This window comes from Eutrigla gurnardus (assembly GCF_963514095.1).
Source record: "Eutrigla gurnardus genome assembly, chromosome: 17".
Taxonomy (NCBI): domain Eukaryota; kingdom Metazoa; phylum Chordata; class Actinopteri; order Perciformes; family Triglidae; genus Eutrigla; species Eutrigla gurnardus.
In genome coordinates, this window is record NC_139928.1 from 17,614,154 (window position 1) to 17,632,710 (window position 18,557).

General features: G+C 44.0%; 3 protein-coding genes across 3 annotated transcripts; 1 reads left to right on the forward strand and 2 right to left on the reverse strand.

The window, feature by feature from the left end:
• Positions 1-9,091: 9,091 nt before the first annotated feature.
• Positions 9,092-12,703, reverse strand: cdca8 (cell division cycle associated 8). Its single transcript, XM_084032672.1, has 11 exons — positions 12,596-12,703; positions 12,162-12,254; positions 11,644-11,772; positions 11,360-11,400; positions 11,163-11,238; positions 10,950-11,017; positions 10,738-10,820; positions 10,553-10,651; positions 10,066-10,195; positions 9,720-9,806; positions 9,092-9,596 (listed from the first exon to the last, which is right to left on the reverse strand). Exons 2-11 carry the CDS (start codon positions 12,250-12,252, stop codon positions 9,561-9,563), a joined length of 840 nt encoding a protein of 279 aa, XP_083888798.1. The 5' UTR covers positions 12,253-12,254; positions 12,596-12,703; the 3' UTR covers positions 9,092-9,560.
• A 137-nt stretch (positions 12,704-12,840) lies between these two features.
• On the forward strand, positions 12,841-14,476 carry airim (AFG2 interacting ribosome maturation factor). Its single transcript, XM_084032679.1, has 4 exons — positions 12,841-13,257; positions 13,525-13,704; positions 13,793-13,911; positions 14,213-14,476. Exons 1-4 carry the CDS (start codon positions 12,989-12,991, stop codon positions 14,251-14,253), a joined length of 609 nt encoding a protein of 202 aa, XP_083888805.1. The 5' UTR covers positions 12,841-12,988; the 3' UTR covers positions 14,254-14,476.
• Positions 14,477-14,614: 138 nt separating this feature from the next.
• Positions 14,615-16,702, reverse strand: cldn35 (claudin 35). The gene has a single exon (XM_084032674.1). It carries the CDS (start codon positions 15,671-15,673, stop codon positions 14,984-14,986), a length of 690 nt encoding a protein of 229 aa, XP_083888800.1. The 5' UTR covers positions 15,674-16,702; the 3' UTR covers positions 14,615-14,983.
• Positions 16,703-18,557: the final 1,855 nt, after the last annotated feature.

Below are 18,557 nucleotides of genomic sequence, written 5' to 3' on the forward strand. Positions count from 1 at the left end.
CGTAGTCTTGTTTACAAACAATGGTAGCACTAATGACTCCATAATCACATGCAAAATCTGCACAAAGTGGCTTTGATGTCTATATTAGAAACATGCTGTATATTTCAGAGGAAACACCGTTGCAGTGAAGATACCTATGAAAACAAAAGACACTGAAATCAATGCTGGAAAGTGTCCTTGACAACGTGCATTAAGACAACCAGGACAACTGGGTTTCTTTGATAAATAAAAAGAACAAAGACACACAAACTTGCTAAGCCCGCCTGTAATTGCTTTTCATTATAAAGTGGTCAAAGGCAAGGCCCAATTTAGCAGCCTGAAGTCTCATTCCTGCTTTCCTCGGTGCCTCCTCTCCATTAGCTCCGCCAGCTCACAGGAGATGATTCCCTCCAAGAACTCGGGGCGCAATAATGTTCAATGCACAGTGACAGGGAATATGACTTTTTAATAAAATGAAAATAAGAACGAAAATCCTGCCAGGAGACAGGAGCAGGAACCTTTTGTTCAAAGTGTCTCGGTCTGTATTATGTGGTGTTTTTTTGCTCCAGATAAGGGTAAATAAAACCTTTTATTGCCTTGATTCCTTCAAAGATAGACTCAGCTGTGTAATATAGCCACCAAGACATCAAGGGGATTTGGGACAAGTAAGGATAGGAGCGAGGTAAGGAATATGGCATATGAGAGATATTTGTATTTCTTATTATTTGCAACGAATACCTTCTATTTGCTATTATCCTCAGACATAACATCAGAAATTAGAAGACACACTGAGAAATGCATGTTATTTAATATAATAAAGGTGTGATGCAGCCCTGCAGGCTGTGCAATTTGTGATTAAACCTTAACTCATAACCTGCAGACGTGTTGACCTATCTAAACCGGGCCAGGTAATAAGGTCATATCTGACAGCCAACCGTTTCCTTTCATTACCTCCACCTGACACCGAGCGTTGCCTGTTCACAGTCGCCCTGACGCGTATCGACTGAGCATTAAAACTGCCATCAGGCTCAGACTCGGATCGATACACCAATACTCCGAAAAATTCCTTTTCTGAAACATCAAGTCCTCAAGTGGTTTAAATAATTTCTATCCGCACACATGAATGCTCCCCCGAAATTACTCTCGTTTTTTCTTTTTTTTATTATTTGTGACTTATTAGCAGGTTATATGATAATATGGCAATGATTTATTTCGAGACTTGGCCTTTGTACTGGCTCACATTTTTCTGACGCAGTAAGTGGAACGGCCTGCCAGTCACGAGCAAAGTCACGGGAAAGGCAAACTCAGATTTTACTACTTTTCCCCCCCTGAACACCTCCACATCTGAGTCGGTCGCTTTCACTGCAGTCGACCCATGCAAACATGGCAGTATCTTCCTCTATCTTTCTAAGTTTCATTCTACTTTAATTCATTTTGCACAAATTAACTTTATTTATAAAGGCTGCAGCCTCCAGGTTTGAAAAGTGAAGCCAATGCAGAAGTGCTTTAAACGTGCATTATTTTACTGGCCAGCAGGGGGCAACTCATCAGGTTGAATCATCGTAAAACATGAGTTTTTGGTCTCAATCTCTAGTTTCAAATCTGATTCAACACTGCATGATGTTCATTTAGTAAATAATGGTCCATTTAGAGTCAAATAGTGAATAGTTAGCTCCATCATTCTTGTGTCTTGATACAAAAAGCCCAATTTAAAGCTGATTTCACTGCACATATTGTACGAGCGTGTGACGAATACAACTTCTCCATTTTCAGACTTCAATCATGAACTCATCGGAGAATAAAAGCAAAGCAAAACTAACAGTCAAGGCAGTAAGTTGCAGCTTTAATTAGTGTGAAAGCAGCTGTGCCAATAAAAAAGCCAACTGGACTGACAGACAGAGGGGAGGAATGTTGCACTGGGACTTCTTTACTGAATAATATATTTGCAGGCGGCCATATGACACTGCATATGGCTGCATCCCTCTCTTTTTATTATTAACGTGTAGTAGAGACGGGGAACTGTTAGTCTTAAAGTTTTTACTACTTCTATTGTGTGAGATTTGGGAGCTTTTGACTGGAAAAAGTAGACGGAGAGCCACAAGACACCTGAGACTCCACACCACCCTCAGTCAATTTAAATCACATCAGTGTTCCCAAAAGCTAAATTGAAAATGAAAAGATCTTTTTTTTCTTAATGTTTTTATTCTTTTGGGTTCTGCTGCAGGAATGTAAAACTTGTTCGGTGATAATCTGCGTTCAAACCAGCTGAGCTGCTGTATCGCTGCAGCTCGTGGCCTCGGCCAGTCACTTTCAATACGGCGATGGCGCCCAAACTTCAGATAAGCACGATGGTACAAATAATGAATGTGTTGTTTGCAGCGTTGGAATCTGTGGCTGGAAGAGGGGGAATCATTTGGAGACACAAACAAGAGACTACGAATGTCATGCAAATGTGAAAACAATGGCTTGAAGCTGGTTTTGAACACTTTACTATATTTTTTCCAGGAAAACAGACGAGGAAATGGGCACCACCTCCTCCTTAAAAACACTTTTACGGAGGGGACGGACACGGGGGTCTGAAGGTGGACAGCTTGGTGATGCATGACAGAGGGACAAGGTTTCTCAGCGTCAGCCTTCGACCCACTCGGCCTCCACACACACGTTGAAAAACCTCTGCTCTAAGGCATAAAATACCCTCAAAATACTTGAATTGCCACAGCTGTTAGATGACTCAAACTTCTCTTTTATTTAGCCAGTTTTTGAGCTATCTGTATAAAAACCAACCCTTTAAAGGGCGCAGAGAGTTATTGTGCATTAAACCTCCGTCTCCTCTCTCTCTCCTCTCTCTCAAGCAACAACCGTTACAAAGGAAGAGACTAAATCAATAAGTGCACAGCGTTCAGCTGCAAACTCCCAAAGTCAAAGAGTCAAACAGCTCCTTCTATCATGGGCAGAGTTGGATTTATTGACAGACGTACACCGTGTGCCGTGAAAACTCCCTTCAGAAGGATGTTACCGTAATGGAGTTCTCAAAGTTGCCCGACGCAGTCGTTGCGTTGTCAGCCTTCCTCTCCATCTTCATTTTGATCTCTTCCTCTGCAGTGTGATCGTTTAATGGAAAGGCTCCGATGCTACTGTTACATTTATGTGCTCTCAATTACATGGAATTACGCAGCCATCGGCAGGCCATTCAACAGCAAAGAGAATTAAAAGTAATGGTTCCCCGCACATTTAAATGATAGAACGGAGTACGATATTATCCTATTCTCGTTTGTGTGTTGTATGAAATAGGAAGAGGAGGACTCGTTGTGCAGCAGCTCTTGAAGCAGACCCCCCCCCCCCCCCCCCCCCTGAACACATCACCCACCGCTGCATCTAATAAAAGGAGAGGCTGGAAATGAAGACAAATTGATCCCCAAACTTATTTCATCATGTTGGTCTGCTACCGCGAATCCAAGAGAGACAGGTGTTTCTCAAATGCTCCAAGAGCCGGTGTGTGTGTGTGTGTGTGTGTGTGTGTGTGTGTGTGTGTGTGTGTGTGTGTGTGTGTGTGTGTGTGTGTGTGTGTGTGTGTCGATGACTCACAGCATCGATAATAATCACAGCTAACTTCATATCTGCATTTCTTTGTGCCTAGAATCACAAGTACACACCTGGACAAGCTGACATTTTTTTTTCTTTTTCTTCCACAAATATGACCAAACTGACCCTTCGTTAGGCCACACCCACGAATGCAGGTGGGCCAATCGTAGCGTAGCATCGGCCAGCTCCGACCAGGATCAGCAACTATCCTGCTCCATAGATTAAAGATCTACACACGCTGCTTTTACTGAGTTCACTTCTTTTTTTACGTCTTTGTTTTTGACCATAAAGTGACGGCTTGTTTGGGAATACTGTTTTCAAAACCCCAATAAATGTCGATAAAAGCAGCCCAAACAGGTCAAACACTATTTCTCACAGCCCAATCTAAACAACAGTGGCCGTATTTTTGGGTGGAAACCCTGTTGGGCCAGCTTGAATGAGTACCAGTGGGGGGGCGGGGCTGTCAACTGACAGCAGGTAGTTTAAAAAAAAAAGAAAAGTAGGTGTCGTTGGAGGGTGATAAAGACGCGTACACAACATATGGGTTGCAAGCACATCTCATAAAAAGCAGACATGAGGGACTGATGAAAGTAAGACATCAGAGCAAAGAGCCAGAGCTGAAGGGCGATATCAAGGTCTAGGTGACAGCAACACTTTGAGTCATGATTGTGATGAAATAAAGGAAAGGAAACCGGGTACTCCTGCATCGGAGATGAAAAACATCCAAACATCCGAACCTTTTGATGCTCCGTCTGATTCCCCTCGAAAAACTCAATGAAAATCAGCTCTTTGTTTGTTTTCACACTGAAACACAAACTCTTTCTCTTCAGGTACAGAAAGGTGCTGCCGCTAAGGTTTAGGTTTAGGGTTAGGGGTAGGTTTAGGTTTAGGTTTAAGTTTAGGCTTAGGTTTAGGTAACTTCCCAGTGTCAGAGGGGTTTGCAGCAACAATTTTGACAAATTCGGTTTGACATCGTAAGGTGCCAGACACAAGGTCCAGGGATCGAAGTGATTCCAATTGATCCTCTGGGGACCATGAATATCCGCAACAAATTATATGCAACTCTATCCAATGGTTGTCTGGACATTCAAAATATTCAACCTGCCTGTGGCGCTACAGGAAACGTCAGTGGTTACAATTCATCCTCTGGGGACCATGAATATCTGTTGCAAATATCATGGCGATCTATCCAATGAATTTCAAAATATGTCACAATTCACAGGAGCTCAAGGAAATGTCAGATCCCCAAAATCATGAGGATCCATCCTCTTGGAACCATGAATATCTGTGCAAAATTACAGTTATATGATATTTCAGTCTGGATCTCTATGTATTTCCTTGTAGTTTTAATATTTTTGTTGTGCACAGGTTAGTTTGACTTTGAATTCGGTGTTGAATATTTTATATTGTACTAATGTGGTAATTCACTGAGCCTCAACCCGTGACATCCAGCCGCCGCCTCAGCTGCCTGCAGCATCAGCACCACATCGCCATCGCCGCTCTACGACGACCTTTATTTGTGTTTTTTTACAGAATCCCGATGTTATCCTCCTCTTCTATGATTACGATTTGCCCGATTGGTAAATACGAAGCATTGACGACGGAGACTCACACATCACACATCAGGCCGACCTGCAATTCCACACGTTGTTTATCACACATGAGTCACGCCAAGCGATAAGATGAGCCTGGAAACACGGCCCGCGGCAAGGTGAGCGGTAAAGCCGTCTGAACTTAAAGGGGGATTTTCAGTTGGAGGACAGAAACAGACCCTTTGTCTGCTCCCCGGTCTCCTAATGAATTGGTTTGAGCCTGTTTTGGAGCAAATTATCCTTCCTTCTCCTCCTAATTTTCCAATTTGCTGTGTCATTTATACCTAATTGAGGACCGCACTGGGCTGTATTACTCTCACAAATAGGGTGATATACTTTATTGAAGGCCTGCTTTATACAGAGGGGCTGGTAAACCAAACATCAATTGTAGACGGTACAGAAGAGGGAGATTTTTCCTGGAGGCTGGGGAGCGTTGCAAAGAGGCTTTAATTATTTCTCAAAGGCAATTCCGGCCATTGCTCCAGCGCTCATTTTATGGTCACTTTCTGTTTCTGTCTTTGATGGAGGTAATGAATGGGGTGAGAATTCACTTTATTTCATCCCTGCTCCGTCGCCCTTCCTGATATTTGCATCTCATATTCGTCTAACCAAATAAGAAAAGCTTGTTTTCAACCTGCTGCAGCGTAGGAATGAATCCACATTAAAACCCTCGGCATGCAGCCGTTCATCCCGTTAGGGAGAGTGGAAGTTTGTGCCCTTGACTCTCAAACTTTTTCATGACCAGAAAACGGCTCAGAAAGCAGACGATACAGAGGAAGGGACGGATAAATCGATCGAAATCCAGACTCATTATCCAATTTAATCGAAGAAAACAAAATAAACTTTCATCTCTAACACTTTTTCTTTGCATCTTTTGTATTAAAGTTCATAGAAAAGTGAATTTTTCAGAGCTTTCTCGGGAAAGGGACATAATCAAAATGCACACTATTGTGCACATTCTTACCTTTCACAATAAAAGCTCTAGACATGAACACAGTGTAACCTGAAGCGTGGCTTACAGGTTACAGACACTGCTGGGTCAACATGATCCCAGGAGTCGGTGCTCTGCTGCAGATATTGGAAACTATTATTTATAAAAGTGCTGCAAATGTAAATATGTAAAGTTGAATATTTCCTATTTCCATGCTGTGTACTCTCACATAACTATTTCAGATTGCTTTCATGGCTCAGACAATTTAACTTACTAACTCCCTACAAGTCTCAGGCTAAACTTATTTCAGTGCTTCAACTTAATATTTTAATATACATGAGCCCTTTTGTAGCGTTTGCATGTATAAATCAAGAAATGTACACACAATGTTTCTTTGAGCATCCATTGCAAACAGACAAACGTGTTCAGCCTGTATTATTTCCACGGCTTCGTTCCACAGGATTCTGCTTTGGCAGCAGATGCTCGTCTCGGCCCCGCCCATCAAAACGCCATCAGACGAACGACATGCCCAGAATGCATCATGTTTGTTCCCATTTAACTCTTCCTCACTTTACCATCAGCTCGTGTCCTCCTGACTCTCCATCACCAAAGTAGACAGAACAAAGCATTCAGGGGCAGTTTTTTTTTAAGGGGGGGGAATTGTGCTGACAAACCAACTTAGCAGGAGCTGTGTCTCGACCCCTGGCTGGCTCCGTAGGAAATTGAGTGAGAGACAGTGGCAGACGGAGGTGTGGGCACATGAATAAATCGATTAGCGGGGCACTTGACGGATGGGATTTAAAGGAAGCCGCGACGCACCACAGAATTAATTTCTCAAGAAGAACATGCCTCCACCAGGTTCATTCGTCTTAGCGGCAAATTTGGCAGTTTCCCCAGGTCTGGGGGCTCAATTAAGCGCCGGCTCCAGCAGTTTGGGGAGGGAACAGCTTTGTTGAGGAATATGGCACATTCATGTGTCAGACTCATGAGTTAATGATAACAGATTTCGGGGAATAGAAAATGAGGGAGACGGAGGTGCGGGGTTTAATGTGGAACAAAGGGGACAAAGGGTAAAGAAAAGGTTCATGGAATGCTAATGCAGCTAAAATACCTAAAGTATCGACTTTTTGGAGCAGTTTGTTACCAAGTGAAGCAAACCGTGTCTTCAACTTTCTAATTAGCTCAATCAAATCAATAGATTGTGTTTAAATGTCGATCATGGAGTTTATTTTCTGCAGTAATCCACAATACAATGGAGAAATCCCATTGTGTTTGTGCTGCGACGCTAACTTCTGGGGTTGGGCGTCTATGCGGCAATATATGATGTCGGCACTGCAGCCAAGCGGTGTGTTGTTCTGTAGTTAACAGGATGGATTATCAGACAATGGGCCCCACCACCTGCCCCGCATAGGAACAAGACACTCAGACTTCATACTCTTTTGCTGTGTCTCTTTGTGGTTTTTCCCCTATTTTGTAGTTCTTTCGCATCTCTTCGTAGTCAATTTATATGTCTTTATAGTCATTTGTGTCCCTCCCAATGATATTTTGCAGTTAAAGCGAGTTGGACCCCTGGGTGTGTCCCCGGTAGACCCGCTCAGTAATCCATCCGTGATCGTAGCTCGTAAGATTGCTTTACCCAAGCAAGTTTGCACAAAAGGTGTTGCTTTAAATCTCATTTTTCTTTGCCGTTCTTTAAACCACTGCACAGACTAGACGTTAATACAGAGAAGTGTTGAAGCATCTCTCCCTCTCCACTAGCTCAGCTTCCAGTCCCTCATCCCGAAACATCTCAACGGATGATTTATGTAGCGGCGTTGCTCTGTGACCTCACAATCCGCCCCATCCATACCGCACCTGTCACTGCGCCACTGCCTGCGTGCTTACTGAAAACCAAGCCATCCGTGCAAAATGGCAATTTTCCACCCACCTAGAGAAAGAAAGAAAAAAAAAAAGAATAGAGGATCCAATCCATTCACAGGCAAAAAAAGTAGGAGAATTCTCCGATATGTAGAGCAGGTGTGCGAGGGCTCGGTGCTCGGCTAACGAGGGAGCTGAACTGCACGCACCGCTGACCACAACATCTGTCGTTTGTGGGGATGCAGTTTTATTTTTTTTTACCTCTGCAACAGAGTTTGCACAGCGAGAGACAGCCGATGATGAAGCACTTTAGATGGATGCAGATGGAAGGGACCGGGACCTGTTTCAGCACGGGGGCAGAGTTCCCATGCTGCCGGGGCTCGGCAGCATATGATGCATGAGAATCCATCGGGTATAGCGAAGAGATCGACTTCGTCCCGTCTGGGGCCCCTAAGGTGAGGCCCCCGGTCTGACCCAGTTCATCCCAGGTGGAACTCCTAACGAGCTCATCAGGCCTAACGAAGCTTAACGCGTCTCTAATTGGCGGCGTTATGACGTCCCTGAAGGTCAGAGTGCAGGTTTCTGTACCAGCAGCGGGACGGGCTGCCACTTCCTGCCAACAGCACGTCACATGACCCACCAATGTCGCAAAAGGACGAGATGAAGTTCTTACATGAGCAAAAGCAGGAGTTTAAGTTATAAAAAGGAACATAGCGACCACTTTATCGACCACGAGCTAAACGATGTTTTCAGATTTTGATCGTTTTCTGTACGTCTAAGTATTCAAATACAAAAACAACGAGTTGTGTTTAAGCTTCTGAAAGTGAATACCAAGATTGTGAGTGTGTTCATCGTCATCAGGAGGATTGAAACAGGTTTTATTTCAGTCTTAGGTCTTATGTCTACAGCTCTCATACCGACAGGTTACATTCAGAGAAAAGCACCAAACAAGCAAACTTCTATAGAGAAATGCTGCCACTTACTGGTCACCATGCAGAGGTACAGCTTGGTGAAGAGAAACGTGTCCAAAAGACAAAACATGTCCAGTAAAATGTGCAAATACGTAAATAAAGCATCATTTTTAAAAATCATTACTGGGATGAATTCATCCACAAACGCACTGAAATCAAACAAACCATAATCACACACATTTAGAACTGGGGGCAAAATCATTTATCAGTTTTTCAGACAGAGTGATCTATGTACATGGAGGGTTGTGCATTTTACAATGAAAAAAATAAAACGCACACTTGAATTACAAAGCTTTTGTCAGACAATTAAAAACTTAACTCATCCGACTGGCCAACAGAATAAAAGGCTGGAAAACATTAAAATGAGACAGACATTAGGCAGAATTCCCCCAGGGATTAAGCTTAATGCCACAAAAGCAGGAGGTTGTGGAAAAAATGACAGATGAAGCAAGTAAGGCTGTTACCTAGACAGTCTTGCAACAGTAAATGGATAAAATGAAATGGTAAAATAACACACGTGAACCCACATTTACCCCATGTATTTGCAGATAATAAAAAAACAGTGTACTATATCGTTGCAAAGGACGCAAATCTTATGAACACAGCATTTGTTAAAAGTAATATACAAGCTGACAGCAGACGGTCAGGTTACTCTGCTGCTCCACACAGGGTTGTGAGGCGGTTCTGTCAAAGAGGAGAGGAAAAAACAATAAGAATAAAAACATATGCAAATTCCTTCCCCTTAATGCTACGCTACATGGTTTAGCGAACAAGTCCACGGTGATACTACAGTAGTGGGTATTATACCTGCAGCAGCCGGATGCTCCTCAGGGCCGTTTCATCCAGCAGAGACAGATCCACAGAGTCCATCTGACTGGCCAACAGCTGGACACTCTGGGTCAACACAATACAAGACATTTGGTTGGTCAATGAGCCTGCTTGGCGAAAAGGTAAACATTCTCAATGTGTCCCAGTGTGTTGCAGCTTGTGTGAACTACATCAGCTGACAGAAGGTAAACATGGACTCACGCTGTTGCCTAGTAACGCACCAAACTGGAGCGTTTTAGACAGACAGTATGAAATTAGCGTGATATGTCCCCTTTAAAAAAAAAAAGTCTTCGAGGAGCCAGAACTCTGAGCCCAGTTTACTCACCTCTCCGTTGCCGACGGGGACGTTGATGACGATGTCTTCGTTTCCTGCTGCAATGGGAGAGCCGTTGACTGAAATGCTGTAAACCCTCTCTTTGTGGCGGGGAATCCTCACAGCGGGGGTCTTAGGAAGCCTGAGGAAATAAAGCTTGAATGGTGAGAATTATGAAACCCTCACTGTGTGGAATTTCTCTCCAAGAGAGTAAAAATTGCACTAGTTGATCCATGACAGCATTTCAAATGAGTGAGAACAAGTCTCTAGTCGCCCACATAATGTTTAACATAAAAAATGTATGTCTCAGGCTTTCATTCATTTGGGTGGAGGCATTTAACACAACCCAGAATTGTATGGATGCAAATAGCAAAATGTCATCTAAGCTGAATCAATTTACAGGGAATAAGACTTGTTGCAGAAACAGAATACTAGTTATATTTCAGAATAATAACCTGGCTGTGTAGTTGTGTAGCTGTAGCTATAAATGCCTGCTCACCTTGGGTCAAAGCGCGGGGTAATGAGGGGCGTGGGGCCCATCATCATAGAAGAATCCAGCAGAGTCCTTGCAGGAGTGACCATTGGCTTCCTGGTTGATCTGAAACCAGACCAAGACACGTTAGTCTGACATCATCGGGCGACTGAACTTGCAGAAGGAGTGAAGAGACGAGGAAAAGGTCTCACCGTCTGATGGAGGTGTTCTGCTTGCTGACTGCCAGCGCCTTTGCTCTTTTGGATGTAGTTGGAGGCTTCCTTGTTGCTCTCGTCTGGATTACAAACAAGCAGTGAAACAGCATCAAGCGGCCGCACGCAAACAACATCCGATAGCAAACACCCGCTTCGTATACGTGTGATAAAGATGCAGTCAAACACAATGAAAAAATATCCACCGTTACCTTCCTTGTTGTGGCCGGGGTGTTTTCATCCCCTGTACTGGAATTGGCTCCACCTTTTTTCTTTGACGCTGTGAGTTGGAGACAGAATAAACGCAATGAGATCAACCTTAAAAAATGCCAATATCCAAATATTAGTACTTTTTAATGCAGGTTTATTTCATTTATTTATTTAAAAGACACCAAAAAACAACTTAAAAAGTAGTTTTTACATACTTTTCTTGACCGATTTCATAAGGACTGCGTGGTCCTCAGCCACAACGCTCTCAACAATAGCAGCTTCCTCTTTTCTCTGTAAACAGACAGACATGAACCAATAAGCCAATGAATGTTAAACATACAGCATGCACTTGCAAAAGCTAAATCGATTCTGACCCACTTTTAATCAATTATGAGAAAGATAATCAACTCACCTTTATAGTATCCACTTCTGGTGACTTTGGTTTCTCAGACGCTAAAGAAAGAAAGCAAGAAAAATAAAGGTTTTTCTTTTAATTATGTTTTAAAAAGGGATGAAACAATATACGTAAGAAGTACATTTACATAACATGTTTCAGGTCGATCTGCAGTTATACTTTTATGAAACAAGCACAGAAAGCTGAAGAAGCCTCCGTGGCACAGTAAGCAACATTTCTTATCAAATAAATTGGGATTTGGGTTTCATTAGACAAATCCGACTGTGTTTGTGTGAACTCACTGAAATGTTCCAACCAGGTCATTTGCCTGACCGCCTTTGGCATCTTGATAAGTGCCATGTTGTAGCTGTTGTCAACATCTTTCAGCAGCTGGTAGATCTTCTCTTTCATTTGTCCAACTCTGGTCTTCACTGTGAAAACATCACAAGAGTTTTAGGTACAAAAACATCAAAATGCCTCTTGAGTGATGATGCATCTGTATTATAATCCAATAATATATGAAATCAGTTGATATTATTTGCCAATTTTAGTTTACAACATATATAGTGTTAGATTGCAGAAAGGTCAAAATGGGACACTGCCATTACAGTTTGTCAACCAGAAAGTACTGCTCAGAACATATCCGACATTTATTTAATAACAACGTATATAACAAAGTATATAATCTATTTGTATGGATAAAATCACATTCATCCAGGTGTTAATATTTGTATCAGGCCATGTAATAATAGAACATCGTGAAATTAATTCAAACTGATAGTGAGAAGGTGCAGTGGAAGCTGTGTGAAATGTATTTTACCTTCGCTGTCGAAATCTTCCAGAAAAGCTTCCAGCTTGGCCGTTTTGGGGTTGTTTTTCCGTTGTCTGGTGGTCCTTTTCCTGGGGGCCATGTCTGCGTGGATAGGCAGCGGAAACGAAGGGAATTAACCCACACTCGACAACATCAGACAGCAATATCTCCAGCTTAGTGTCTGTTTATAAAGTTACTGTTTCCTGCTTTAAAAAAGAAAAAGAAACTGCCGACATGCGGCTGACTGGTAATCGAGCTAACTAACGTTTGCAAGCTAACAGTCGATGCTAACGTCACTTGTTCTGCTAGCTTATTATTAGCTTTCCTCGCAATATGGCTCACTTTCTTTATTTTTAGTTTAATTCACACGCACATACGTTGAATAAAACACTCTAATTAAATAGTTATGGATACACATTTTTATAAACAATTACTTAAATTACCTGGTTATGTTTTTTTCTTCTTCCGACGAACTCTCTCTCTTCTTCACAAAGCCGTTTTTCAAATGTCCGCGCGGGCCCCTCCCCAGTCGCAGAGCCAGCCAATTAGAACTCGTGTTTGCGCAGCGTCACGAAAACTGGTTCTCGACCAATCGTAGTGCGGAACGTCAGTGTTTACATCAGGAGGGCGGAAATGGCTTGAAGAAAACGCAACATGGTAGAAATGTGATGTTGTTAGCCGCTAATGCTACCGCGCGTTCAAAGCGTTACAGAAATCGCACGAAAGGAGTCCGTTACTCCAAAACGGACAACAAAGTTTAGATATAAAGGATCCGTTTATTGCACATATCCGGTTTTGATTTTGTGGCCAACTTATGTCTTAAAACGACACCCGGTATGTCCAAACCTGCACTCATTTCACTCCATCAAGCGCTGAGGAAAAGCTTCCAGACTCTTGAAAACAATCAGAAAGTATGGAGGAGTGTGCTGGCAGACTGCAGCCCTCTGATGGAGTCTCTCGGGAATCTGGCGGAGCAGCTGCGAGCGCTTTCCAACGTCCACATCCCCGACACACCTCTCAGAGACTTCCCCGACCTGGAGGATCGGCTGCGTTTCAAGCTACTACAAGCCACCGATACAGTGCTGGGCAAACTCAATGAGAAGATGTAAGTTACTGGAGTAAGACGGTGCATCTAGCTGACGTGGTTGCTCATCCTGACGGTAGCCATGCAGGGCCAGCCCAACCTGCTAGAGGGGCCCCGGGCAGATATGACCTATGGGCCTCTACCGACCCCCCCCCCCAATCCAACTGACCTTTAAAATGGGTGGCTGACCTTTTTTGTTGTTGTGACAAATAATATGTCACACGTTTAACTGACATAATAAAGGGTTTACAACTGTTTTTGACACATGGCACCTCTATTACCCATCAGGTCTTCCCTCCAGTCCGTCAGAGATTCCATCGGTAACCAGGTGTCTGCAGTCTTCCAGCTTTACGAGCAGAACCAAGACAGTCTGGATCTGCTCGCCGTAACCGAGCGCTCGGCCACCGCCCCGTCAGTCTCCGACATGCTGGAGTGGCTGCAGGATGCAGAGCGTCACTATCGGCAACAGTATCCTTTCTGTTCACTGTATCTGGGGTTTGATTTATGTCTGGGCTCTTTTTTTTTCTCCACCCCCCTCCTCAACTCATGTGTTCAGATTTCTGAGGAGGAAGACTCTGCTGCAGACGCTGAGCACCAACGATCTCTCCCTTTTAGAATCTGCTCCCAATGGATGGAAATCCCTGGAGTCTCCCAGTGCAGAAGATCAAATCACAGGTAAGTTGCCTTATACAAGGTTGCGTAACGTAATATATAAACGGTTAACTATGTGTGGTCTTGGTTTGTAGAGCATCAGGAAGTTGGACAGCGATATCGCCATAAGAATCCTTAAACGAAAGCAAAAATGTTAGAAGCATCACCTGCTCTAGCAAACTATTTTAATTTGTCTGTTTATATAACCTTTGTTTTAATACAAGAGGCCTCAGACAAACCTGTAATGGCTCTTGATCATTAGCTGTCAGTGTTAGTAGTGCAAACGATCTGTAGGAGAACTAATTACTTCCCTTTCGTTTTTCAGATACACTTTGGAAAGTGTCCTTTTTCACGGAGTCCCAGTAAAGAGAGTAAAAGCGACACAAGTGGAACTCTGATCAGCGGTGAAATCTGACAGCATTTCATGTGAAGAAGCTCAAAGAGAAGAGAACGTACACCGATGTTCGGGAAAGGACTGGATTTTTCATATCCATGCTTTCGGGTGGGAAGTGTGTGCATCTACCAGACTTCATATGGTAATTGAAGACAAAGAGGAACATTTAAAAAAGATCATTTCTTACTGACATTGACATCGTTGTCTGAAATGGTAAAAATGGCCCCAAACCAAATGTATTTTTGAGAAGCAACCAGCACACACAAGATTAAAGACATTTACAAAACACTGGTAGTGAAGCACGCTCTAACAAACTTGTTTTATTTCGATTTGTAGGCACACTCAGGTCAAAGCTTCACGGGACAAATCATGAGGTAATGACATTTGTCGGAGAGTAACTGCTGAAGAAAATCACTTCAATCTTCACAAACACCAGCCATCATTGAAGCCATCATAACGGTCATACTTGATTTGACAATGAAGGCTTTCTTCAGGCAATACTATAAATCACAGTGCAGCAAACAAACGTACTGAAGACACGTCTTAACGTTACAAAGAGATATACAAAATATAGGTTGAATATATTAATAAATAGATTTATTTTCATTTTATAGCTTAAAATTCACAGACTTAAAACGTGAGTAAATGTAGGGAGGAACCAGAGTTTTTAACAGCATTAACTCTTTAACTTCCCTCCTCTTCCTATACGTACTCCTTTAGCGGTACACTATTAGATGTGATGGGTTTTGGGGGATCTGGTGCTGAAGCTGGTGAATTAGCAAAGCTCCGGCCGATGTAGCCCCTGCGGTACCTGCCGCTCCTCTCCATGAGGGGGCAGGTGCTGCTCAGCACAGCTCCACTGATGATGAGGATAACGGCGGACGCCCAGCCCAGGTAGATAGCCTGACCCAGCTCCCGCTTGTGCATCAGCGGCACGTTGGGGTTGTAGAAATCCCGGACGACGGTGTTCGCCGTCCAGGAGACGGGGATCAGGATGCACAGGCCCGTCAGAATGAAGAGGACGCCGCCCGAGAGCGCGATGCCCGCCTTGGCCCGGCGGTCGTCCCCGGCGCAGGTGGTGCACTTCATGCCGCAGCAGGACACGGTGCAGGAGAGCCAGCCCATGAAGATGGCGAGGCACATGAGGGCGCGGGCCGCCTGGATGTCCGGAGGCAAGGCCAGCATGGAGTCATAAGTCTTGCACTGCATGTGCCCGGTGGTCTGGTAGATGCAGTTCATCCAGATGCCCTCCCACTTGATCTCCGAGGTCAGGATGTTGCTGCCGATGAAGGCCGAGACCTTCCACTGAGGCAACGCCGTGACGGCGATCGCCATGATCCAGCCGGTCACCGCGCAGGTGAAGCTGATCAGCTGCATGCCGGTGTTCGCCATGGTGACAACACCTTTTTTTTATTTTTTTTTTGTTTAAACCAACCTCTGAGGGGTCACAGGTTGACTATAGTTGTCTTTGCTCTTCAATGGCTTCTCCTTTGGTTATTCGTCCACTTAGCCCGACTTGTCCAAGCGTCCTACGGTCTTTGCCCCAATGCTGCTTTGTCAGCAGCCATTTTCTTCTCTTTTTCTTCTCCTCTTCAACATCTGCTCACGGTCTTCGGTGTTAAATCAGTTACCCAAAAATAATCACTTGCTTTCTCTCAACAGTCATCTGCTTTTTTCTTTCTTCTTTTTTTTTTTTTAACAGACCAGAGGCACTCTCTCCTCCTTTTCATTCAGCATTTTGAGCCACTGCATTATTGAGCAGCCGATAGCTGTGCAGCCACCTGTGGCGGCCCGCAGACGAAGCTGGATCGATTGGCCTCGTGGCGGAAATGGATCCCAGCCTTTGAGTTTTTGTTTGTTGTGGGTTTTTTTCCTTTTTGAAGTGTTTCTTCTGCCTTCAGCTCTGGTCCAGGAGGCCAATAGTTGAGCTGCAGATTGCTTCAGTGTCACACTCCGGGTACGGTGTAGCCTTACCGAGATGGATCAGCCTGATAAAACCTGATACGTGGATCCGAAGCCACTGATGCTGCTCGGAATGTATCCTGTCACGGCGAGGGTGAAGAGGGTGACGCTTGATCACACGGCATCGGCGTAGCCTTTTTACCGCTTAGTCGACGGAAATCCAATGTTTGGTCCTCGTGGAACGAATGAAACAAACATCCAGCTGAGAGGAACAATCCGCCGTTTAAAGAGTCGATCAAAAGAGTTTATTCCAAACACTTAATGGAGATCCAAGAACAGGAAATCTGTCTTATTTCAAAAGAAAAGCAGAGGTTTCCAGCAGAGCTCGTCTGCAGACACCGCTGCTGCTGCTGCTGCTGCTGCCAGCTGAAGTATCTCTTTGTTGACAATAAACGGCGCTGGTCCAATCCTTGACGAGGCCACTTCAGCCGCTGCTGCTCGGCTTCACCCTGCCCCCCCCAGCTGCCTCCTTTGGTAGCAACGCAACCCAAATGGGTGAGTCCGGGTTCCAAACAAGGGTATGAATAACAAATCAGGGCCGTATCGTAGTGAGACTTCTGGGTAATCTGTTAACTGCCTCCCATCTTCAGCACCACAGCATGACAGTCGAACCTGCGAGAGCAACACTGAACCCCGGGTCAAAAAAACCCTGCGATGCGGGGAGGGAGGTAGAGGGAAGACAACAAAAAAAAAACGAGGGAGGGAGGGCCGAGGATGAAGTGCTGTCCGTATGTGGATCGGTTAACACAAAGACAACACGGGGGGGGGGGGGGGGGGGCCTACAATGAGGATTACACACTTTGTGTTGCTTCGTACCGCACAAACTCGCATGCATTTTAAAAAGGAGCTTTCACAAAAAATGAGCTTTAACCCATCCTTTTTGTCCGCGGTGAAAGGGAGAAACCGCCTCACAAAAGGGGGCATATGTTTTTTTCTAACTGCTGTGGTTTAAATACACAGGTTTTAAAAGTCTATTGTACGATTGTGACATCTGGACAAAGGAAATACCAAAACCACTGACTTCTGACACCTGACCCGGCACTGATTTATGTTCAGCTTAATTGTTTTCTGTCATTTCATTTAAATTATACAAAATTGTGGCTGAAGATGGAAGGTCTATATTTATCATGGCTATCAATTTATTGTTAAAAACAAGCAAGAGGAGGGGGGAAAAAGACCCTGGCTGCAGCAGAAGGATGTGACAGCAGCTCTTTGTCTCCATATTGTGAAACGGCCGTTCTACCCACGGCCGCTCTCACTCCTCCACCAGCGTTACACTGGACCTCGGTGTGCCGATGAATTAAATATCATGGTATCAAGATCTGAGGTTCAGGTTTCCTTTCTTCTGTAGCCTCCGCTCTCCTTGGCAACGGTGGTCATGACAACCAGCCGGGACACAGGAAACGGGAGAGCGGAGGGGATGATACACAAAGGGAAGCAGAGGAAGGTGACACATACCAACGATGGCTGTACAGTCTGACTGAATTAACAGGTAGTACACTTCATCAGAACACAGAATTATCACCACGTCGGTTATACAGTTAGGTTTGTTGCTGCGTTACATTTTACATACAATAATATTCATATTATTGGAAATTCTTTGAATTCCTTTGTTTGACGGCCACAGCAGCGGATTGTGTGACCTTTAACCTGAGGCACAGAGGAGTTAACAGCCACAGCATTGAATCCAATTATCTAAATAATAACCTCGTCAAGATTAAATCTAATATGAATATTATAACAATTGGAAACATCAGTAGGCTAAACCAAGATAAAATACGTGCTGCTTTTTTGTTACTTCTTGTAATGATCTAAGTGAAAGGTGCCTTGGTGGGTCACCTGGTGGATCAGGTCCCCCATGTACCAAGGCTCGGTCCTTGTGACCTGGCTTTGAATCCAGCCAGTGGGTCTTTGCTGCCTGTGTGCCAAACGAACATGCATTATTTACAATATTCACACTGCTACACTAGTTAACAGCCACATTAATACGTTTAAGCATTTTACATTTTACATGGGATGGTCCTTAGCTCCAGCATAGCAAGCCCATAGATCCTCAGACCCAGACGCTGTCTCAGCATAAAGACAAGTATGAGTTCTTAGCCGTTTCAACATGGCCTCATTTAAAAAGGAAGTTCAGCATGACTGCATTGACGCAGGTTAACACGGATCAATGGTTACTGTTGGAACCGTGTGATCACATCACCCATCCTTGGTAAAGAATGCCACCTAGTGACAAAAAACATACACAAGGTCAACTAGCTCTATAAAAAGGACATATTCAATATATGACTATTCAATGATGAGAACACACCAG

What these genes read in the sequence shown, in the direction of transcription:
- cdca8 (XM_084032672.1), bottom strand. Translation starts at nt 12,252, where the DNA reads ATGGCCCCCAGGAAAAGGACCACCAGACAACGGAAAAACAACCCCAAA. An exon ending in TATGAAATCGGTCAAGAAAA is followed by an intron (nt 11,018 to 11,162) that starts GTATGTAAAAAC and finishes TCCAACTCACAG; the next exon opens with CGTCAAAGAAAAAAGGTGGA. An exon ending in CAGAACACCTCCATCAGACG is followed by an intron (nt 10,652 to 10,737) that starts GTGAGACCTTTT and finishes GTCTGGTTTCAG; the next exon opens with ATCAACCAGGAAGCCAATGG.
- airim (XM_084032679.1), top strand. Translation starts at nt 12,989, where the DNA reads ATGTCCAAACCTGCACTCATTTCACTCCATCAAGCGCTGAGGAAAAGC. An exon ending in GGCAAACTCAATGAGAAGAT is followed by an intron (nt 13,258 to 13,524) that starts GTAAGTTACTGG and finishes ATTACCCATCAG; the next exon opens with GTCTTCCCTCCAGTCCGTCA. An exon ending in GAGCGTCACTATCGGCAACA is followed by an intron (nt 13,705 to 13,792) that starts GTATCCTTTCTG and finishes TCATGTGTTCAG; the next exon opens with ATTTCTGAGGAGGAAGACTC.
- cldn35 (XM_084032674.1), bottom strand. Translation starts at nt 15,673, where the DNA reads ATGGCGAACACCGGCATGCAGCTGATCAGCTTCACCTGCGCGGTGACC.